At 48.0% G+C, this 24,671-nt stretch overlaps 1 protein-coding gene across 1 annotated transcript; it reads right to left on the bottom strand.

The window, feature by feature from the left end:
* Window positions 1-3,824: 3,824 nt before the first annotated feature.
* On the bottom strand, window positions 3,825-4,241 carry LOC120993230 (histone H2A, sperm-like). The gene has a single exon (XM_040421780.1). It carries the CDS (start codon window positions 4,239-4,241, stop codon window positions 3,825-3,827), a length of 417 nt encoding a protein of 138 aa, XP_040277714.1.
* Window positions 4,242-24,671: the final 20,430 nt, after the last annotated feature.

Raw genomic sequence — 24,671 nt, 5'->3', positions numbered from 1 at the left:
TCGGTTACCAAAAAAACTACGTACTCTGCTGCCAGCGTTGTCAGCTGGAAATTTTTGGAGCAATTTTTCCACAAGGATCTTCTGGTATTGCACCATTTTGCTAGTCCTCTCCACCACAGGAATGAGAGATGAGGAGTTCTCTTTGTAGTGGGTCGAGAAGGGCGATTAACCAGTAATCGGTGTTGGACAAAATGCATATAACGCAAGGGTCACGGGAAAGACAGCATAACAAAGTCAGCCATCTGTGCGCCAGAGTCCCAACAGACAAGACTTTGCTGTCCTCATCAGAAGGATGACTCAATCTCCTCATCCTCTTCCTCTTCGGCCCATCCACGCTGAACAGATGGAATAAACCTGCTGTGGGTACTACCCTCTGTAGCGGAGGCAACCTTTCCTGTTCCTCCTCCTCATCATCATCCAATTCGCGCTGAGAAGACGAATGGAGGGTGTTCTGGATATTACCCTGTGCACTGTCTTCCCCCATTTCCACCTCATCCACATGCAAAGCGTCCACCTTCATTGTGAACAGTGAGAGTTTCAGTAGACACAAAAGTGGGATAGTTACGTTGATGATAACGGCATCGCCGCTCACCATCTGTGTTGATTCCTCAAAGTTGCATAAAACCACAGAGGTCAGACATCCATGCCCACTCGTCGCTTGTGAAGAACGAAAGCTGACTGGAAAGGCAACGACCATGATGCAGCTGTTTTTCCACTACTGCCCTCTGCTGCTCACAAAGCCTGGCCAACATGTGGAACGTGGAGTTCCAGCACGTGCTCACGTCGCACAACAGTCGGTGAGCTGGCAATTGCAAGCGCTGCTGCAGCGTTGCCAGACCGGCAGCAGCTGTAGATGACTTTCGGAAATCGGCACACACGCGGCGCACCTTCACCAGTAGCTCAGGCAAATTGGGGTAGGTTTTGAGAAACCGCAGAATCACTAAGTTGAACACATGGGCTAGGCATGGTATGTGTGTGAGCTTGCCGATCTCCAAAGCTGCCACCAAGTTACGTCCATTATCAGACACAAACCTGCCTGGTTCTAGGTTGAGTGGCGAGAGCCACAGCTTAGTCTGGTCCCTTATACCCTGCCACAGCTCTGCGGCGGTGTGCTGTTTGTCACCTAAACATATTAATTTCAGCACGGCCTGTTGCCGCTTCCCCACTGCAGTGCTACACGGCTTCCAGCTAATGACTGACTGGTACTGCGAGATGAGAATTCAGAGGAGGAGAAGGGGGGTTGCAGCCACTAATGTAGATGGTGTCGAAATCCTAAAGGAAGTAGGGCCCGCAATCCTTTGCGTCAGTAGCACCTGTGCCATCCCAGTGTACGACTCACTCCTGGCCTCCACAACGTTCACCCAGTGTGCCGTCAGGGAAATGTAGCATCCATGGCCACAAGCACTTGTCCATGTGTCAGGGGTTAAGTGTACCTTCACAATAACCGCGTTGATTAGGGCACGGGTGATGTTACAGGACACATGCTGGTGTAAGGCAGGGATGGCACACCGGGAAAAATAGTGGCGGCTGGGGACTGAGTAACGAGGGATGGCCGCCGCCATCAGGCTGCGGAAAGCCTCAGTGTCCACAAGCCTAAATGGCAACATTTCCAGGACCAGCTATTTGGAAAGGTGCGCATTTAGTGCTATGGCCTGTGGGTGGGTGGCTGGGTATTTGAGCTTTCGTTCAAAGACCCGGGGTATGGACATCTGTACGCTGCGCTGGGACACAAAAGTGGATGTGCTAGCTGATGGTGCTTGCAAAAGTCCAGGTGCAGGACGGGAGGCATCCGGGCCTGCGTCTTGGACAGGGGATTGGCCATCACTTAACACAGGTGAAGGAGGCAGTGGTGTGACCCGTAGACAGATTGTGGACCCAGGCGTTCGGCTCACCTATTAGGGTGCTTTGATGCCATGTGGTGAATCAGGCTAGTGAGGTTGCACCTTCTCCCTTTTTCCACCCCACTGCCTCTTCCAGCCTGTTGTGGTGCTGCAGATCCCCCCTTCTGTACTGCTGCCCTCGCTCTGCTTGCCACCTTCCCAGGTTGGGTCAGTGATTTCATCGTCCACCAACTCCTCTTCCACTTCCTCACTCAGGTCATCTTGTTGACCTAACAACAACCTTAGTTATTGACAACTGTCATCCTCATCAACCTCTTGCCTTGAGACACTAATTGCGGCTGACTTATTGGCAACTGGCAGCACGGTGGCTCAGTGGTTAGCACTGGTGCTTAGCAGTGCTGGGGTCCTAGGTCCGAATCTGACCAAGGGCAACATCTGCATGGATTTGTATGTTCTCCCCGTGCTTGCGTGGGTTTCCTCCCACACTCCAAAGACATACTGATAGGGACCTTAGATTGAGAGCCCCATTGAGGACAGTTGGATGCCAATATCTGCAAAGTGCTGCGGAATATAGTAGCGCATCAAATAAAAATAAATCATCCACCTCATGAAATACTGATTGCCATTCCCCATAGTCTTCTGACTGGATGCTCAAGAGTTTGGGCATCAATGCTCACAATCTCATGTCCCTCTTCAAGCGGGCTTGATAAGAGGCCCAAATCAAGAAATGGTGATGAAGAGCTCCTCAGAATATCTGAGTGTGAGATCACTTGTTTGCCAAAACTCACTATGGTGGGTGGGAGGAGTATCAGGGTGAGGATTCTGTTGACCGGACTCTCGGCTACCGAGACTGGACTTGGTGGAAGACAGGGTGGTGCTTAACCGACTAGAAGCATTATCTGCTGCAATCCAACCGACCTGGTCGCACTGGTGTGACTTCGAGAGTTGTCCTGCACCACCCTGCAAACTGGGACATAAAGCTAGGTATTGCATGCACCATCAGCAGCACGGCCACTTCCCCATCCCTTACTGTTTTGTAAGTGTATGCGTAAATAAATATCAGTGGCAGATTAATTTATGTGCAAATGTTATACAGGAGCTGTAGCGCAGATAATGTCAGTCTGCAGTGGCCAAACAATTGCAAGCCATTTTGTGCAGATTGCACAAAAAATATATTGCTGCCAGACACAATAGTCCTTGAAAGGACTTTGGTCTCTAACACCAACCCTGCCTAACAAAAACAAAAACTCAATTCTGTACACTCCCCTTCTACAGCACAGCTCTTCCTGACTAAGGGCTTGTTCACACGACAGTGTGAAGCCTGTGCCGTGGACCACAATGCACAGGCACCGACCATGGCCCAGCCACATGGGGATTGCAAACCCATTCACTTGAATGGGTCTGCGATCTGTCCCATCCACAAAAAGATAGAACATGCCCTATCTTTTTGCCGTGCGGAGGCTTGGAACAGAACCCCAGGAAGCACTCTAGTGTTCCATTCCGCATCTCCAGACCCATTAAAGTGACTGGGTCCGCATCTGTGATGTGGAATGCACACGAAATGGTGCCTGTGTATTGCAGATCCGCAATATGGCAATGGGCAGCACACATTTGTGCAAATGAGCCCCAAGACTGAGCCAGCCAATCACCGTAATGCCAGTAACCAACATGGTTATGGCATTAGTGAGTGGCAGTACTTAGCAGCCAACAAACGTGTGGGAAGGAGACACTAGCATCGTGCTCGAGCACACGCAGTATTTGGCTGAACACCACGATGTGCCAAGCATCGCAATGCTCAAGCCAAACTGGTGTTCAGCCGAGCATGCTCACTCAACACTAGAAAAGACTGAAGCTGGAGATTAGACAATTTCATATAAAAAAGTTTAATCAAGATCACTTAAAAACCATGGCCAGGGAACATATCCCACCACAAATCTAGGAAAACAAGTGCTTTATACAAAATTCCAATATATATAAATAAGGTTAGAACTCCTGAGACTCTGCAGCTTTAGGTTCTTGGGAGGAGGAGCCTTTTGAAGTCTTCTTTGGCAGTAGGATGGCTTGGATATTTGGCAGGACCCCTCCATCTGCAATGGTGACCCCATCAAAAAGCTTGGCCAGTTCCTCATCATTCCTGACAGCCAGTTGGATGTGTCTGGGCAGGATCCTGGATTTCTTGTTGTCTCTGGCCGCGTTTCCCGCCAGCTCCAGGACCTCAGCACACAGGTATTCCAGGGTTGCAGCCATATAGATGCTGGCTCCAGATCCAATCCTCTGAGCATAGTTGCCCTTCCTCAGGAACCTGTGGATACGGCCCACTGGGAACTGGAGTCCTGCCTTAGAGGATTTGGAGGTCTTACCAGCTGCAGCCTTCTGGACCTTCTTACCACGACCAGACATTGTTAGAACAACTAGCCAAGAAAAAAAATTAAAATAAGATAAAGCTGAAATTGTGTTTCCAATGCAGTCGTTTACTTCTAATATAAGGAAAGTCAGTTAGAAACAGGGATCTACTGCCCAGAAAGAATTAAGCTTACTTTCACACTGGCGTTTTAGCTTTCGCTTGCGAGATCCAATTAGGGCTCTCACAAGTGGTCCAAAACAGAACATGTTTTGCCCTAATGCATTCTGAATGGAAAAGGATCTGCTCAGAATGCATCAGTTTACCTCCGATCAGTCTCCATTCTGCTTTGGAGGCGGACACCAAAATGCTGCTTGCAGAGTTTGTGTCCGACGAAACAGAGCCAAACAGATCTGTTCTGACACACAATGCAAGTCAATGGGGACGGATCCGTTTTCCCTGACATAATAGAAAACGGATCCATCCTTCATTGACTTTCAATGGTGTTCAAGACAGATCCGGCTTGGCCATGTTAAAGATAATAGAAACTGATCCGTTCTGAACGGATGCAGATGGTTGTATTATCTGAACGGATCTATGATGGATCGGCATCAAACGCGAGTGTGAAAGTAGCCTAATCTGTATGAGGAACATCTCTGGAATTGTCAATGAGTAACAGACCAAGTAGCTTGAAAATTTCTTCCAAGTGGCTCTACCCGAGTTCTGGTAGCCACAATTTGTAAGGCAAAAAGGAAAATTTACACCTCACCAAGTGTTCTGATCCAAAAAAAAAAAAACAACTTAAAGATGCAAGACTAAGGGCAACTCCACTAGTTGTGTTCTGCTCCATTAGAGGAGCAGGACAATAAAACAGAAGTGCTGGATTTGGCACAAAACTGAGAAACAAAGCTGAATAGACTCCACTGATTATAATGGATCCGAGCAGAAACCTTATATGCAGAACCGTTGTCTAATCTGAGAATCTGCAATTGAGGCTCTGAACAGCCACTAATACAGATGAACTATAAAATTAAAATGAAGCACAAAAGCTGCACCTAAAGGGTTAAAGACTAGACAATACTAAATATAAGGAGTCCCTGCCAATAAAGGTCATTATCCAATGCATTTATAGAGATTGGTGACCTACATTAATCACCTCCCCTGTGAACAGTGAAGTCAGGAATATACTTTTACTTTGTATACAGGAGGTTTCTCATTTTCCTTCCCCATCTTCAGAGCCTTGACTTATTTTTCCATTCACAGGCATATGTGGAAAAAGTTGTACTTCCTAATACCACCATTTAATATGGCATACTATGCTGTGGGAAAATAAAAAAATTGGGTGGAATTAAAACCAACAATGCCAGTTTTATGGCCTTTGTCCCTACAGCATTCCCTATGCAGCAAAACTGACCTGCGCTTTATTTTAATACCGAAAACTAAAATTTTGTACCACCATATTCTGACCCCTGTAATTTATAGTTATTTTGTGTGTTCCGAAGCTCTATTTGCTGATCATAGATCCAAAGTCAATTTGATCAAAACTTCATTTGAATGTTGTACAGAGATCCATATCCAAGAAAAAAAAAAGAAAAAAAAAAAAAAAAAAACACAATGGCTGAAGTTATTCACTGAAGCCTTGCCAGAGCTCATACATTAAGGTCTCATGCACACGACAGTGAAAAAACAGTCAGTGATTTGGCTTCAGTGGTCCGTGTCCGATTTTGCTTCAGTTGTGTTTCCTTGTGCGTTTTTTTTTTTTTTTTTTGACATGGGGAAGAAAAAAAAAGGTTCTGTAGTGCTGGGAGTCTAAGGCCCCTTTCACACAGGCGAGTATTCCGCACGGATGCGATGCGCGAGTTGAATGCATTGCACCCACACTGAATACCGACCCATTCATTTCTATGGGGCTGTTCACATGAGCGGTGATTTTCACGCATCACTTGTGAGACCCGATTATTATTTTCCCTTATAACATGGTTATAAGGGAAAATAATAGCATTCTGAATACAGAATGCATAGTAAACTAGCGCTGGAGGGGGTTAAAAAAATAATTTAACTCGCCTTAATCCACTTGCTCATGCAGCCTGGCATCTCCTTCTGTCTCCTTTGCTGAACAGGAAAAGGACCTGTGGCGACGTCACTGCGGTCATCACTATGTGATGGATCATGTGATGACCGGAGTGACATCACCACAGGTCCTGTTCAGCAAAGGAGACAGAAGGAGATGCTGGGCATTGCGATCAAGTGGACTAAGGAGAGTTAAATTATTATTTTTTTAACCCCTCCAGCGCTATTTTACTATGCATTCTGTATTCAGAATGCTATTATTTTCCCTTATAACCATATTATAAGGGAAAATACAATCTACAGAACACCTAACCCAAGCCCGAACTTCTGTGAAGTTCGGGTCTGGGTACCAAACATGCACGATTTTTCTCACGCGAGTGCAAAACGCATTACAATGTTTTGCACCAGTACAGAAAAATCACGGGTGTTCCCGTAACAAACCCGCACATTTTCCTGCAACGCCCGTCTGAAAGAGGCCTAAGGGTTAAAGGAAACCTGTCATGTTGACCATTGTGTGAGCTGTAGGCAGCAGGAGGAGCTGAGGAGTGTGATAGTTTATAGGGAAAGATTTAGTATAACTAGTATGCCTGCCCCCCCAATCACAGATATGGATCTAATCATATGATTGGGTCCACAATCCAAAATGAGCAGTGTCAAACAGAGGCACTGGAGTCCTTCTGTGGGGTTTCTCTTCGTGCCGCAAGTGTGCTTCCCTTAGCAAGTTTGCCAGGAGACTTAACTAGTAAGCTACTTTCACACTAGCGTTTTTGCAGATCCGGCAGGGTTTAGCAAAAACTTACATTACTGATAATACAACCGTCTGCATCCGTTATGAACGGATCTGGTTGTATTATCTTTACAACCATGACTGACCTGTTTTCTATTGTGTCAGAAAACTGATCCGTCCCCACTGACGTACATTGTGTGTCAGGATGGATCCTTCTTGCTCCGCACCACAAACAAAAACACTGTTTGCAGCGCTATTCTGTCCGCGATGTGAGTGCAACCGAACGGAATGCCTTTTGGTGCATTCCGTTTCGTTCAGTCTTGTCCCCATTGACAATTAATTGGGACAAAACTGAAGCGTTTCCCTCCGCTATTGAGATCCTATGACGGTAGCTTTAAATAATCAGAAGACGCCTGAAAACTAAGATTTAGTCTTACCGGTAAACGGTTTTCCAGGAGTCCGACATGACAGCACCCACTGGAGGATGTCCTATTGGACCTCTGTAGGGACAGGAAGCGAGAGAGGTTAAAAGGCCCCTCCCCACCCCTCATACCAGTGTTTTTCCAAATTACTACACCAGATAGGATCCAAACTGTTTTATTTGAACCTCCACGTTAACTTCACATTGGAAATTCTGCATACAAAATTTATATTATATATATACACACACACATACATACATGGATCCCAGAAACGGGTGCTGTCATGTCGGACTCCTGGAAAACCGTTTACCGGTAAGACTAAATCTTAGTTTCCAGGACATCCCTCCATGACAGCACCCACTGGAGAACTACCAGCTTAATAATTAGGGGGGGGACCACTGCCTGAAGAACCTTACGGCCAAAGCCTAGGTCCTGGTTGGTAAGAGAGTCCAGTCTATAGTGCCTGACAAAGGTAGTGAAACTGGACCAAGTAGCGGCCCTGCAAATTTGTTCAATTGAGGCTTCTGCTTTTTCTGCCCAAGAGGTTGCCACCGCTCTGGTGGAATGGGCATGGTAGTCCTTTTAGCATGTAGGCTTGTTGAACCGCTTCTCTGATCCAACGAGCTAAAGTCTGTTTTGAGGCCTTATTGCTCTTGTTCTTTCCTCCGAACAAGATAAAAAGGTTTGAAGATTTTCTCCACGAATCAGTTTTTTGTAGGTAGGCTAACACAGATCTCCTTACGTCCAGACAATGGAACTTTTCTTCCTGCACATTTTTGGGAGAGGTACAAAAAGGAAGAATTATTTCCTGATTTCTATGGAACGAAGAGACAACCTTTGGTAGAAAGGATGGATCCAATTTTAAAATAATCCGGTCGTCCAACACTTTTAGATATGGCTCCCTGATAGAAAGGGCCGGAATCTCCCCTATTCTGCGTGCTGTGGTAATTGCTAGCAGAAAGATGGTCTTAAGAGAGAGTAATCTATCAGATAACTGCTCAATTGGTTCAAATGGGGGATTACATAGACTTTAAGACTATATTAAGGTCCCAAGGTGGTACCGTCTGCCTAATAGAAGGTCTCATTCTGGAAGTAGATTTAATAAATCTTTATCCATCTGTGCTCTGCTAAGGAGGTGTCCAGAAAACAACTCAAGGCGGAAATCTGGACCTTGAGGGTACTGGGTTTTAAACCCAAATCAAACCCCAACTGCAGGAAATCCAGAATGTAGCCTATAGATGGGTCAGAAACCCCAGGATGTGTTTGTGACAGCCATGAGGTAAATTTTTTCCAAATTTTTAAATATATCGCTGAGGTTATAGGTTTGCGGCTTTGTTGTAGGGTAGAAATTACCTTCTCTGACAGACCCTTTTTCCTTAGGATCTGCCTTTCAGGATCCAGGCTGTTAACTGTAGTCTGTCGAGGTTTGGATGTTCCAGGGGTCCTTGTAGGAGAAGGTCCTTCCTTCTCGGAAGGGGTAACGGATCTCCTATCACCATCTCCTTCAGCAAAGGAAACCAGGCCCTCTTTGGCCATGCCGGAGCTATCAGAATGAGAGTCACTGAGCTTGACCTCAGCTTTTCTAGGACCGCTGGAATCAGGGGGAATGGAGGGAAGGCGTACCCCAGATCCATATCCCAATCCTGGGACAGGGCGTCTACCCCCAGCGGGTTGTCCCTTGGATTCAGAGAAAAATATTTGTTTAATTTGGTGTTTTCTCTTGCCGCAAAGAGGTCTACTTGCGGGAGTCCCCACTGATGACAGATCTGCTGAAACACTTCCTTGTTTAAAGACCATTCTCCCGGGTTGAGCGTGTGTCTGCTTAGGAAGTCGGCAGTGGAGTTTTTTACTCCTCTTAGATGGACTGCTGAAACTGAGAGCACCTTTTCCTCTGCCCAACCAAATATTTGGTCTGATAATCCCTGAAGATGAGGGTTCCGGGTTCCTCCCTGACGCTTCAGGTAGCATACCGTCGTCACATTGTCCGATAGGATCTTGATGTGGTGGCCGGAGAGTGTTTGTTCTGCCCTCTTCAGGGTCTCCCAAACAGCTTTCAGCTCTCTGAAATTCGAGGATCTGCGACTGTCGAGATCTGACCATTTCCCCTGAAGGAATTGATCTCTTAGATGGGCCCCCCAGCCCCACTGGCTTGCATCTGTAGTAACTACTATAAATGGAGAAAGATTCCAGGCGACCCCCTTCCTTAGGTTTTTGGGGTTGGTCCACCAGGATAGAGAATCTAGACTTTGACTTGATAGGATTATTCTTGAGTTTAAGGATTATTCTTGAGTTTAAGGACCGATGGTTTTTGTCCCATGCACTCAGAATTGAGCTCTGTAGTAATCTGGAATGGTACTGAGCCCATGGAATGACCGATATGCAAGATGTCATTAACCCGAGAACCTGCATAGATTCTCTTAGGGTATGGTCCCTTCTTCTCTGAAAGGCTCTTATCTTTTCCCTTATCCTTTCCTGTTTTAGTAGCGGAAGAAAGGAATGCTGTCTCTGAGTCTAAGATGACACCCAAGAACTGTTTCCTGGTACTCGGAACTAGGTCCGACTTGGCATAATTTATTATCCAACCTAAATCTTTGAAGAGGGCCAGGGTCTGTTGGACATTGTCTAGAAGACCTTGCTTTGTCTCTGCGATTAGAAGGAAATCGTCTAGATACGGGATGATCCTTATTTGCTGCTGTCTCAGGTATGCCACTATTTCTGTAATCACCTTCGTGAAAATCCGAGGATATTCCGAAGGGTAGGCACTGGAACTGATAATGGAGAATCGTGCCCCCCTGGTTGATTGCAAACCTGAGGTACTGCTGGTGGAGTGGATGTACTGGGATGTGATAGTATGCATCCTTTAAATCCATTGTGCCTAAGAGATCTCCTACTGATATCAGGGGGATTGATGACTTTATGGATTCCATTTTGAATCTGTGGTAGACTACAGACCTGTTCAGGGACTTCAGATTGATGATCGTCCTGAACGAGCCGTCCGGCTTTACCTGGAAAAGTCTTGAATAATGACCCAGGCCTTTTTGTTCCACTGGGACCTGTATTATTGCTTTTAGATTTAACAGTTTTCTTATGTCGAGACATAACTGATTCTTTTGCTCTGTGGACTGAAAATTTGTTATCAGGAATCTCCACGGGGGTGGACTGCGGAACTCTATTTTCACTCCCTCTCGGATTGTACTGAGAATCCAGTGATTCTGAGAGACCCGAGTCCAGGCCTCCCAGAACAAACTGAGTCTGCCCCCGAATGGCCTGACGTCATTGTTTGTCTGTGTTGGAAGATGGGTTAAACAAGAAACCCCTTCCTCTACCTCCTTTGGGGTAGCTCCATCTCCCCGTCTTACCTTTTCCCCTCTGAGAGGTTGGAAACTGTTTGGAGGGTTTCCGAAAGGGCTGAGGTTTCTTTACTTTTTCCTCTGGGAAGCCTTTCTTTTTGTCAGCCGCACTTTCTAGGATGGAGTCAAGGACCTGACCAAAAAGATAGGACCCAGTAAAGGGGATTGCACAAAGTTTATTCTTTGATGCAATGTCCCCTGTCCAAGACTTGAGCCAGAGGGCCCGTCTTGCTGTGTTTGTGAGCGCATCGTTCCTCGCCGCAAACCTAATTGATTCTGCCGAGGCATCCGCCATGAAAGAAGCCCCCATTTTTAACAACGGTAAGGAATCTAGAATTTCTTCTCTGGATGTCCTCATCCTAAGATGATTTTCTAGTTGATCCAGCCATACACACATGGCCCGGGACACTGAGGTAGCCGCAATATTTGTATTTATAGAGGCAGCAGAAGATTCCCATGCTTTCTTTAAAAGCCCATCCACCTTACGATCCATAGGATCCTTCAGCTGTGAGGAATCTTCAAAGGGAATGGAAGTTTCTTCACCACCTTGGCCACCCGAATATCCACTTTTGGCATCTCGTCCCAGAGTTTTGTTTCTTCTGGGTTAAAGATCAACCTGTTTTTGAATTCACGTGGTACATAAAGCTTCTGGTCACCCTCTTCCCATTCATCTTTAATTAGATCAGTCAGGTTAGCGTTGACGGGAAAGAGTTTCCTTTTCTTCGCTCTTAGACCGCCAAACATCTCGTCCTGTATGGTGCGCGTCTGCTCCTCTTCCTCTACCGCCATTGTTTGTCTAACAGCTGTCAAGAGTGGGTCTAGATCTTCAGCCGAAAACCGGAATCTCCTAGGTTACTCTGATAAGGAAGGGGTCTGATCTTCTTCCAATTCGTCCAAATAGTACGTTGGTTCTTCCTCTGAGTCAGAGTCCACCTGTACTCTAGAACGTTTCGCCGGTGGGGAAGAGGGGACCGGCAGAGAAGAGGGGACTGGAAGGGACGGGGGCTGACTTGCTCCTGCCGCCTGTATCTCTTCCCTCACTATTGCCCTTAAATCTGCCAGAAAGGATGGTTGCTCCTCCTTTAATATTTTTGCCAAACAATCAGTGCATAGGGCCTTCTTGTATGACTCCGCCAGCTTCTTGGCGCAGGTCCCGCATTTCTTTGGTCTCTTCTTGGAGTCACCATGCGGTTTGTGACCTGGTTCTCTTTCCACCTTAACAGAAGGGGGAGAGAAAGATATAGAAACAGGGCCTGTCAGAGTAACCCTAACTATGTAGGACCTCACTTACATTTCCCTGGATGAGGGGGTCTGCAGTGGCGTCTAGCTTTGCAGATACCTGGGCCTCCATGATGTGTGCTGCATGCAGAATACATCACTACTTTAAATAGACTTACCGCCCGGCCCCCCTCGATACCGCTCGGCTCCGCCTCCTCTTCTGGGGGACTCATCCTAGGAGAATCGACCCCACATGCGAGGCCCCAGAATCCCGAGGCCTCCAGCATGGATGCGCGACGCCAGCTGCTTCCAGCTTCCTCGCGTCACTTCCGGTCACATGGGACGTGACGCGTCGCGTCATCAGAGAAGCGCCGGAGTAGATACTGTGCCCAGAGCTCCCGCAGGAGAAGCGGCAACAGCGTCCCCATACCGTGGCTTCAGGATACAGGTACCGGGAATGCTAGGGGACCTCTTCCCCGAGAGGCGCTAGCTTCGGGCCCCATCTGAGGCTGAAGAGGAGAGGCACAAGCCCCCCGACCAGCCTCGGCCCATATCTCTCCCCACTAAAAAAGCAGGGAAACTCCTCTCTGCTCCTATCACTGTAGGGACAGGAAGAACACTGGTATGAGGGGTGGGGAGGGGCCTTTTAACCTCTCTCGCTTCCTGTCCCTACAGAGGTCCAATAGGACATCCTCCAGTGGGTGCTGTCATGGAGGGACGTCCTGGAAATAATCACTGTTACCAGTGCTCTGTATATGTAGACAGCAGGGACACGTAGATAATGTGTTCACTGCATTTAAAGTAAAAAAAACGAATAGAAAGAAATATGGAAAACATTAAAAATGCAAGTAAAAAAAATAAGGTGGATTTCTTTATTTACACGAGAGCGGTAGGCCAAGGTCTGCCTGACTGCTGTGGAGCTGTGACCATAGTAATGACTCTCGCTCCAGGCTAGAATCTAGGCGCATACCTAGTCACAAGTGGTGGATGTGACTTAAGGACCAGCTTTGTACATGTACGGTGGGCTGAACGGGCGGGCACCGGAGCTGCTCCGCCCAGCGGCACAGACCCAGTAGTCACTGACAGCCAGGCCCCTGCTGCATATGCCAGCATCGGTGAAAACACCAATGCCGGCGTATTAAGCCCTTGTATGCCTCGGTCAAAGCTGACCGCAGCATGCAGAGGTTACAGGTGCCCTCCACATCTCTATTAGGTCCCCACACTGCAGTGACCCGATCTCTTCTATGGAAGCCTGTCAGATCCAGCCCCTTAAGCCTTAAAAACTCAGAATGGCTTAGATAAGTAAAAGCAATCCAAAGTTACCACAAAGTGACATGTCAAATTTCCCAAAAAACTGCCTGGTCCTTAAAGGGGTTCTGCAGTTATTTTAAACCGATGATCTATCCTCTGATAGAGCATCTGATCGGCAGGGGTCTGACACCCACCAATCAGCCGTTTGAGAAGGCAGCGGTGCTGGCAGTAGCGCTGCGGCCTTCTGGCGGTTTACCTCAGGCCCAGTGACGTCACGAATAGTATCAATGGCCTGGTTGGGGCTAAGCGCTGCTCACTTAAATGGAGCTTTACCCCACCCAAGCCATCGATGCTAGCCGTGACATCACTGCGCCAGCGCTAAACAGCGAGAAGGCCGCGGCATTACTGCCAGCGCTGCTGCCTTCTCAAACAGCTAATCAGTGGGGGTCGGACCCCTGTTGATCAGATGATGATCTATCCAGAGGATAGATCAGTTTAAAATAACTGTAGAACCCCTTTAAGGTGACAAATGGCTGGGTCCTGAAGGGGTTAACAGCTACCCCAGCCCCTACCTGTCGTTTTTACTCTACTTGTTTCTAGGCATAGAAGACAGTGTGTTGGGAGTGGTGGGGACAGGGACATCAGGCCCAAGTGGCAAGCACAGCACAAAAATGCCTGTGTAAGGCTTCATGCACACAACCGTTGTGTGCATCCGCTCCGTTATTTTTCACAGTTTAGCGGAGGTCCCATTAATTTCTATGGAGCTGTGAAAAAAATAAAGATAAAAAGTCCTCCGTTTTTTTCCTCCGCATCAGTGATGACAGACAGGACAGACATCTCCTGTCCTATTCTTGCCAGTAGAAAACGGAGGATGGACCCATTCAAGTCAATGGGTCCGTAAAAAAAAAACAACGGATGCACAACTGGTATGTCATCCGTGTCCGTGTCTTTCTACAAGACCTTAGGGCAATAAAATTACATTTTCATTAACCTTCCTTTTTTTGTTTTTTTTTGTCTGACAGGGGGAAAAGGAAGACAAGGAAACACAACTGAAGCAAAAAATCAGACACGGACCACTGAAGCCAAATCACTGACAGATGGGCGTTGCGGGAAAATGTGCGGGTGACGATTTTTCCGCACGAGTGCAAAACATTGTAATGAGTTTTGCACTCGCGTGAGAAAAATCACGCATGTTTGGTACCCAAACCCGAACTTCACAGAAGTTCGGGCTTCGGATCGGTGTTCTGTAGATTGTATTTTCCCTTATAACATGGTTATAAGGGGGGAAAAAAATAGCATTCTGAATACAGAATGCATAGTACAATAGCGCTGGAGGGGTAAAAAAAAAAAAAGAAAAGAAAAAGTAACTCACCTTAGTCCACTTGATCGCGATGCCGGCATCTCCTGTCTCCTTTGCTGAACAGGACCTGTGGTGACGTCACTCCGGTCATCACATGATCTTTTACCATGGTGATGGATCCTGTGATGACCGGAGTGACGTCACCACAGGTCCTGTTCAGCAAAAGGAGACAGGAGATGCCGGCATCGCGATCAAGTGGATTAAGGAGTTACATTTTTATTTTATTTTTTATTTTTTTTAACCCTTCCAGCGCTATTTTACTTGGCATTCTGTATTCAGAATGCTATTTTCCCTTATAACCATGTTATAAGGGAAAATAATAATGATCGGGTCTCCATCCCGATAGTCTCCTAGCAACCGTGCATGAAAATTGCATCGCATCCGCACTTGCTTGCGATTTTCACGCAACCCCATTCACTTCTATGGGGCCTGCGTTGTGTGAAAAACGCAGTATATAGAGCATGCTGTGATTCTCACGCAACGCACAAGTGATGCGTGAAAATCAACGCTCATGTGAACAGCCCCATAGAAATGAATGGGTCGGTATTCAGTGCGGGTGCAATGCGTTCAACTCACGCAATCGCATCCGCGCAGAATACTCGCCCGTGTGAAAGGGGCCTTAGGGTACTTAGTGATCAGGCAACCAGTTTCATCACCAGAATGGCAATCTGCATGCAAACAGATAGCATTTGTAGACTGATCCAGATCACAAATGCACACGTGCAGACTGGAATGCCGGATCCAGCACGCACTAATACATTTCAATGTAAATTAATGCTGGATCCGGCGTTCCAGAATTTTGGCCGGAGATAAAACAGCAGCATGCTGCAGTATTATCGCCGTCCTGAAAAGTCAAAAAGACTGAACTGAAGACATCCTGAACAGATTGCTTGTGGATAAAACTGATCAGTTCTTTTACAGTATTGAGCCCCTAGGATGGAACTCAGTGCCGGAAAAGACCACCACTAGTGTGAAAGTACCCTAACAATTGTTGAAGGGGTGTTTAAGAAGTCACAGAACAGGGTCTTCCAACTTTACACCAAGACCCACATGAGTTTCCTGTAACTTACCTGCAGGTTCAGCAGCTCCTCTCCACATTAAAGCTACCAGAGACCAAAAAAGTAACCTCCAACAACACAACAACTATGTATAAACCAGTCCTCTACACTAGGCCCCCATTGCTCCATACTCACCAGGTCCTCCTTCCTACACAGAGTCTGAGCAGGATAGACTGTGCACCTACCCCAGGCATTTATATCTGGTAAGTTCACCTGAAGCTACTTCATTAGCAATCACCCACAATATCACACGGATGTTGGGACTACTTTTCCAATCCATGAAGCCAACTATTTCCAGGCCTGGGCTACACTGTGGGGGTCATTTACTAAGACCGGATTTTAATGCCAGTCTTATATTCTCCCTACGCTGCCATAAGATTTGCTAATGTATAACAAGGCGTGCGCCTTGTGCCTGGCGTAAAACCACTTTAGCCCCCAGCTGGAGTAGTTTTTTAACCAACATTTACTCCTATTTTCAGGCCTAAGTTTTCCAGGCAAGACTACCACCCTGACACGTCCCCCCACACGGTCTGCCCAACTGCCGAACACGGCGTAAGACCAAGACTATGTAGTCACGTGGCCAGTCAAAAAAGGGAATTGCAACTATTTTTACAACTAAAATAGTCGCAAGTCCCATAATAAATGATCCCCTGTGACTTTTTGTAGCGCAATTGATTAATGAAACATCCAAAGACAATTCGCATAATACTACATTTGAATACTGTACGGAGCGCTCCCTCCGTACAGTATTCAAATGTAGTATTATGCGAATTGTCTTTGGATGTTTCATCCGAAGTCGATTCGCTCATCCCTAGTTAAAATCAATGTATTGGCTCAGATGAGCCGAAGTTACCACTTGGAACTGAACCCGAGTTCGGGAAATGTTTATTTACAGTAGTAATTGATTTATGAAGTTATTACCCATAACTTCAGCTCATCGGAGCCAATACATTCTAATACTGTATGGAGCGCTCGCTCCGTCCAGTATTCAAACTAAGTATTATGCGAATCGACTTCGGATGTGTCATCCGAAGTCAATTCGCTCATCCCGAATTTTAACTATTGAATGACAGCTGCAGTCCACAAGATTTTGATGCGTTTTTCACGCGCGTGATAAATAACTGAAGGTTTACAAACAACATCTCTTAGCAACCATCAGTGAAAAACGCATCGCACCCGCACTGGTTTGCGGATGCAATGCAGCCCCATTCACTTCTATGGGGCCAGGGCTGCGTGAAAAATGCAGAATATAGAACATGCTGCGATTTTCACGCAACGCTGAAGTGATGCGTGAAAACCAACGCTCATGTACACAGACCTATTGAAATGAATGGGTCAGGATTCAGTGCGGGTGCTATGCGTTCACGTCACGTATTGCACCCGTGCGGAAAACTCGCTCGTGTGAAAGGGGCCTAAAGGCGCTGCCGCAAATCAGGTTTTTGGATTAAGTTTTTGAAGCCAAAATTATAAAAGGAAAGGACAAATATGATTTTTTTTTTAATCCACTCCAGTATGGCCGGACTAGGGTGCAGCTAAGGGTAGGCTAGCATGATTAGGTTTGGTTGGAGGGTCTTGGTAGTTAAAGGCTTAAGGTATTTGAAACGGATGTTGAGGTAGGGGGCGTTGCCTTAGTAGGGAGGAGTCTGGGGGGCTATTTATGGGGGTGGTGTAAGGTGAGGGGTGCCATTTTGTGGAGAGAAAAACTGGTAAGATGTCGCAGGCACTTACCGTTGAAGACATGCTGTCCAGGCTGCGGGAGGCGGCAGCGGAGCGGGGACATGAGTGGCTGAGCTCGCAGATGGCTAGCATGCTGAGGGGGGAGGCGGTGAGTGTTGTCAGCCCGCCACCTGAAGGAAGACGGACGCGGCGGGTACGGCTGCCGGCGCGCCTGAGTCCCACAGAGACACCCCCCCCGGGTTCGGCGCCGCGTGAGGAGCCCCTCCACCTCGGGAGTCTTCAGGGCAGACTGCATCCTCGTCCTCCTGGCGTGGGCGGAATCCGAATACCAGGCGGAACCCAGCGCAGGGTAGGAGGTCCCTCCCTCTGCCCTCCAGCAAGCGGCGGTGGATCGGGAGCTGGAACGGCGGGATCCCTCCCTGGTATGGGGGATGGGAGGCCTGCTCAGCGCGGGAGTGACAGGGGCCATGAGGCACACGAGGCTGGCTGCGCAGCTGCAAGATGGTGGGGAGCGCAGGCCTCAGGAAGATGTGCCAGAAAGATTTGAGTCGCTTCAGCGCCCCCTGGTGGCCGGCAGAGCAGAGAGGAGCACACCCAGCATGGAGCTTGCTGGGGTGCAGAGTTTCAGCACCAGTCAAGTCCCAAGACGGAGCGTAGTGGTCCAGAGGGATGACAGTTGTCAGGATGCAGAAAGTTCCGCTGCAGGGTTCACAGCGCCCTGGCAGCAAGGTGAGAACCCGTGGGGATCCCTTAATGCTATGTTGAGTGCCAAAGGGGGGAGCGGGCTGCGGGGTGGTCATGGGGAGTTAGCTGGTGGTTTGGGTCAGTTTTTGAGTAGTCTGGCGGGGTTGGTAGCGGGGGAAGTGCGGGTAGGGCCCCGGTGAAGGCGGGGGGGGGGGTCGGGCAGGGAGTGTCGGTGGGGCTGGCGAAGTGGCGACGCAGGATGGCGGGTCGGTTTCTGTGCAGACGCAGGGAGGGGGGGGAAGCGGTAGGGGATAAGGTGGGTGATGCGGCTCAAGGAGAGGTATATGTTTGTTTTGAGGGGCCGTTAGGGGCGCACTTGAGACAAGAGGTGCGGGATAGGATTTGGAAAGGTGACTACGTGGAGATTTTTTCACTCCTCCCGCTGGAGCGGTTTAATCTGGATAGGGAGCGGAAGGACAAGAAGAGGAAACATGAGGATGAGAAACAGCGGTACAGATTGATACCGCATACGTTTGGGAATTGGTTGCAAGCGTTTGCAATCTTGGCGAGCGTGATAGGGGAGAAGAATTCTGAGTGCTGCTCTGCGTTATTCTGTTACATGGATGCGATAGGGGAAGCTTACCGTGTGTACGGGGGTGTTGGCTGGTTAAGGTATGACTAGCAGTTTAGGCAGAGGAAAGCGGTCCGCCCAAATATGCGGTGGGACCATAAGGATATAGGTTTATGGATGAGGGTGACGGTGCCAGGGAGACAGGGGCAGCCCTTTCGGGGTGAGGCAGGGGGGACTGGGCAGTTTACCTTGGCGTCCGCGTCCGCAAAGGGACAGTGCTTCTTGTTTAACAAGGGGGGTGCAAGTTTGGCGCAAAGTGCAGATTCAAACATGAATGTGCCAGTTGCGGGGGGAATCACGGAGCGAATAGATGTTTTAAGGGGGCTAAGCACAGAGGGGGTGTGGAGGGGGCTGGAAAAGGGTCTGACGCCGGTGCGGGTGGAAAGCATGGGTCCGTTCTTGGATAGGTACCCTAACCGGGAGGTGGCGGAATGGTTGAGGGTGGGTTTTACGGTTGGATTTGTAATTCCGTCAGATCCTCTGCCGGCAGTTTGGGAGGGTAAGAATTTGCGTTCGGCGCTTGAGCATGCTCACGTGGTGGCGGAGAAATTGTCAGGTGAGGTTCGGTTAGGGAGGATGGATGGGCCATTTGATGCACCTCCGTTGGCGAATTTGAGAATTTCGCCGTTGGGGGTAGTGCCTAAAAAGGAGCCGAATAAATTTCGGTTGATACACCATCTTTCCTTTCCAAAAGGGGCGTCGGTCAATGACGGTATTGACCCCGATATTTGTTCGGTGGTTTATACGTCGTTTGATGCGGCTGTGGGTTGGGTGAGGAAGTTGGGTCCTGGGACGCTATTGGCAAAAACGTACATTGAGGCAGCGTTTCGCCTGATGCCGGTGAATCCACATAGCTTGCATTTGTTGGGATGTTGTTGGGACGGGAAGTTTTTCGTGGACCGGTGTTTTCCTATGGGGTGTTCGGTATCTTGCGCGTTTTTTGAGAGGTTTAGCTCGTTTTTGGAATGGGTGGTGGTGGATGTGGCGGGTTGTTCGTCCATCATTCACTATTTAGATGATTTTTTGTGTTTGGGTCCGGCGGATTCGCAGGTGTGTGCGTTGCTGTTAGGTTCGTTACAGGCGATTTTTGCATCGTTTGGGGTTCCATTAGCGGAGGATAAAACGGTTGGTCCTACGACCGAACTGAGTTTTTTGGGGATCGTTATTGATACGGTTAGGATGGAATGTAGACTCCCTGTTGAGAAAGTTTGGGATTTGCGGGACGCTGTGGCATGGGCTGGGAGGGCTAAGAAGATACGGTTGAAGGACCTTCAATCGCTGTTGGGGAAGTTGAACTTCGCCTGTCGCATTATGCCGATGGGCAGAATTTTTTGTAGACGGTTGGCAGCGGCAACGGCAGGTGTGACGGCTCCACATCATTTTATTAGGTTAGGGAAGGAGCTGAAGACGGATTTAGAGGTGTGGGATGGGTTTTTGCAGCATTTTAATGGGAGGGCACTGGTCATGCAGGAGGTGATTGATACTTTTGATTTTGAACTTTTTTCGGACGCCGCAGGGGGGGTGGGTTTTGGGGTGTATTGTCAGGGGCATTGGTGTGCGGGCAGGTGGCCTGAGTCATGGGTAAGCAAGGGTTGGGTGCGGAACTTGGTGTTATTGGAGCTTTTCCCGATAGTGTTAGCAGTGGTGTTGTGGGGCGAGGAGTTTCGAGATAGAAAAATAAGTTTTCATTGTGACAATTTGGGGGTGGTGCAGGCGATCAATTCATTGACCGCCTCCTCCCCTCCTGTAGTGCGTTTGTTGCAGCATATGGTGTTACAATGTTTGTCTATGAATGTTTGGGTGGTTGCGTGTCATGTCCCGGGGGTGTCTAATTCCATTGCTGATGCTCTTTCTCGTTCGCAGTGGGAGCGGTTCCGGCAGTTGGCACCGGAGGCGGACCTGGAAGGTTTGGTTTGTCCGGCGTCAATGTGGGAGATCTTTGAGGTACTGTAGCGGGACTGTTTAGGGCATCTGTTAGTGATGGGACATGGGCGGCTTATGGGAAGGCTTGGGCTGGTTGGGAGCGTTGGTGTGCAGGTTTGGGTGTGGGGGTCGATGGGGGAGAGGTTCCTTTGTTGTTTTTTTTGGGGCAAATGAAGAAGGAGGGGTGGTCAGTTGAACACGGTTAACAGGTGCATGGCAGGTTTGGCTTTTGGGTTTCAGTTCCGGGGTTTAGCGGATGTGTCTAAGACTTTTTTGGTTAGGCAGGTTTTGAGGGGTTGGAGGCAGGGTAAGCGGTATCAGGACGGCAGGAAGCCAATATCGTTCAAGTTATTATTGGGCATTGGGAGACAAGTGGATGTGGTGTGTTCTTCATTATGGGAACGGCGTTTGTTTAAGTTGGCCTTTTCGTTAGCGTTTTTGGTGCTTTTCGGGTGGGCGAATTGGTTGGCAGGAGTGTGCGGTGTTCGGGGGGTTTGGCTGTGGAGGATGAAGATTTGGGTGGGGACAGGGTGTTGATCAGGTTGAGGGGGTCCAAGACGGATTTGGAAGGCAGGGGTTGTAGGATTACTTTATTTACGGTGCCTGGGTGCGGGTTGTGTCCGGTGGCCACTCTTGTGGATTTTAGAAGGTATGCTGGTTTTGTGGAAGGCCCGTTGCTCAGGCATGAGGAAGGATCGTTTTTGTCAAGGTACCAATTTGTGGCGGTGTTGAAGAAGTGTCTGACTGCTTTGGGGTTGGATTCTGTGAGGTATTCGGGTCATTCATTTAGGATCGGGGCCACGACTGAAGCAGCTAGGTTGGGGATGAGTGATGAGCAGATTATGAGATTGGGGAGATGGGAATCGGTCAGGTTTAGGTCGTATGTCAGGTTGGATAGTTTGATGTGATCGGGGTTAGTGGGGCATGATGCTTAATGTGTTCTTTGTTGTTTCAGGTTACTCGACGGCTCTCATCTGAATCCTGTGCCACTTCTTTGTTTGGTGGGGAGTGCTTAAGGCGGACGTCAGAAAGCAGGGTCGACAGTTGGGGTTGTTGGAGGAAGTGGCGGTGGTAAGGTGGTTGGGGTTAGGGGCATGTTATGGGGGGGGGGTGTTACGTGAAGTGCATAGATTTGTGTGTTTGGATCGGGCCCCAGATGTGTTGGTGGTGCATTGTGGGGGGAATGATTTGGGTGTCACGCCGGTGCGTACCTTGATTCGGGATGTTAAATTCGATTTATTGAGGCTTTGGTCGTTGTTTCCCGGGATAGTGGTGGTATGGTCTGACATTGTGCCTCGTAGGAGATGGAGGGATGCACGGTCGGTCGAGAGGATCAATAAGGCTTGGATTAAAGTTAATAGGGCGATCGGGAAATTTGTGGCGAAACACGGAGCGGTTGCAGTAAGGCATAGGGAGTTGGAGGATGGTGTGGGGGAGTTCTGGAGAAAGGATGGAGTTCATATGAACGCGGTAGGCAACGATTTGTGGTCACTGGGGTTGCAGGATGGCATTGAAAGAGCCTTGGGGGTGTGGCGGAATGCGCAAGCTTGAGGTAGGAGGGGGTCAAGTTGCGCGTTGTTGGTGGTAGGAGGTACTGGAAGTGCAATGAGCAGGACACTGGGTCATTGGGGCTGCTATGCAGTGGGTCAGGTTTAGATGTAATTAAGTTTGTGACGCCAGTTGCAGCTTGCGCAGGTACTGTAAAAGGGCCCTTTAAGGTGGTATAAGCACACGTACTAGGTGAGGAATGCCAGAGGGGGAGATTGTCTCTGTATTGTGTCAACGGTGTCTCATACCTGTAGTACGGCTGGACTCCTGTATCCTGGCTCACATGCAACAAAATTGAGTGCTGTAAATAGGAGTAATGGACGAATGATGGAATTCCACACAGATAATAGGGTCCAACTTGTCTTTACTTGAGGTTATCTTATGCAGCTCTAGATCCATACAATTTACAGCAATAGTCTAAGGTCCCAGCAGGTATTGGCAATATGTGGCAGGAATTATATCTTTATTCTGCATCTGAACATACGCCCTTAAGATTGTGGCAGGTATCTGTCTTCTGCTCTGTCTATGGTCTGCTTGGTTTGGGCCTGACTAGCTATGGAGGTACTTATATTCTCCTTGTATTTGGAATCTGTACTTATAGGACTGCTCGCAGGGAATGGTGGTTTCGTCCTGGAGATCTAGTAGTTCTGAAGTTTGCTGCTTTCTTGGTCATCCAGCTGAGGTAAGGAACTCAGGCTGGGAAGGTTGCTTTGGGCCTCAGGTTAAGCCTGAATCCTTGGTTGGGATCCCTGTTTCTGGGAGCTCCTATTCACACAGCCCACCCCAACAGGGGGTGGCTGGTACACTGCCTAGAACTTTCTATCCTCCTTCTGAAGTAGGATCTGGGAACATTCCACTCCTCCTCAGATAGGGGGAAGCTAGCCTGGAATGGTCTATTCCAGCTAGGTATACTAAACTGTCCTACAGACTATCTGCATATTGCTGCCACCTGCTGGTGTACATCTGGAATTACAGAAAATATATTCAATACAGATAAATACAATCTCAGATTACATAGGATATTAACACAATCACATCTTAACATCATGAAGCTGGGTGACAGAGTTTAGTGACATACTCTGGGATGTTACATACCCGCTTACTTTAAGTGAAGCCGTCCTCGGCGTATATTAGGCGGTGAGGAATAGCTCTGGGTACCCAATTAATACAAAGTGCTGCATGAATTTACATATAAGACATTACATAGACAAAACATGAAACGGTTTCCTCGAGGTTCCTGCCCGCTAGCATAAGGTGTCCAACACACAGTTTCCTTATCTTGGTATAACCAGGTAACCTATAACTGCAAAAAGCAAAACCTTTACTGACTGACTTTGTATGTTCTGGATCCTTTAAACATCAAAGAAAGCATGGGGGTGTCTTTACTCCGTAATCCCACCATTATGTAATGGAATGCCCGCAAATGAAAGGGTGGCTTTATCCTGTATTCCCTTCCCTGCAACATAGCCTGAAGAATTTGGCTTATAGCACGATCACTATGATGTCTAAGAGGAAGCTAAGTTGTGGCTCTAAGGCTTGAGGTACCATACCTTAGGCAAAAAGGCTCAGAAGGGGAGGTATGTATCATCATCTCCGTGTCTTCTGGCAAGTCACAGGAGGAGGGCAGTACGTTCCCATGGATCTCCTGGAAATGAGACACCTCCGGATGGGAACAATCCGGAACATTTAACAAGCGGGAAGGAGCAGCCTAGGGCTTCTAACGATTCCCGAAGCAGCAGGGGTACCTGTGGAGTAATCTGGACCTGTCAGGACTTACCATTTGGTCCTACCCTGGGTACCTATGGGTATACTTCACCAGGTGTAGGCCATTGGTGTACAACGTCCGTATGTTGACAGTCCATATAAAGGGGGGAGAGAACAAGAGCTGTAAAAAGGCACACTTTAGGTAAGTTGCTACAATTTTTGTTAAGTGCAATGGTAAGTGCAATTATTTGGAACAGTGCATAATTTCACATTGTGGCATCTGGAGAGATAATACACACAATGGGCAAGATATATTTAACGTTACATAGCATAGCACCCTCCCTAAAAAGTCGGGCGCTTGCCAGGAACTTTTATCAGATTCCAGAGGATTCTGCTACTTTAAGCACTTCCAGGAATACGGACTCAAGTTATTGTTGAGCCTATCCCTTGCACTTATAAAGATTGCACTATTTTATCAAATATTTGCAACATAAAAGCTTGCACTTCATTGTCATGCTATTTAATAATTTATGCTATTGTAACCAGTTTACGGTTACAATAGCATAAATTATTAAATAGCATGACAATGAAGTGCAAGCTTTTATGTTGCAAATATTTGATAAAATAGTGCAATCTTTATAAGTGCAAGGGATAGGCTCAACAATAACTTGAGTCCGTATTCCTGGAAGTGCTTAAAGTAGCAGAATCCTCTGGAATCTGATAAAAGTTCCTGGCAAGCGCCCGACTTTTTAGGGAGGGTGCTTAGGGACTGGTAGTCCCCCTTCCCCTTCCCAACCTTAGGTTTATGTGGGGCACCTTGCCCTGTGTGGTTTAGGTAGCTAAGGGGTTAAGGGATTGTGGGAGTT

The sequence above is a fragment of the Bufo bufo genome, chromosome 3 (assembly GCF_905171765.1).
Source record: "Bufo bufo chromosome 3, aBufBuf1.1, whole genome shotgun sequence".
In the NCBI taxonomy this organism is placed as follows: Eukaryota; Metazoa; Chordata; class Amphibia; order Anura; family Bufonidae; genus Bufo; species Bufo bufo.
The sequence above is the reverse complement of the archived record's forward strand: the minus strand, read 5'-3'. Positions and strand labels throughout refer to the sequence as shown.

Coding starts and splice junctions, on each gene's coding strand:
- LOC120993230 (XM_040421780.1), bottom strand. CDS start 4,241: ATGTCTGGTCGTGGTAAGAAGGTCCAGAAGGCTGCAGCTGGTAAGACC.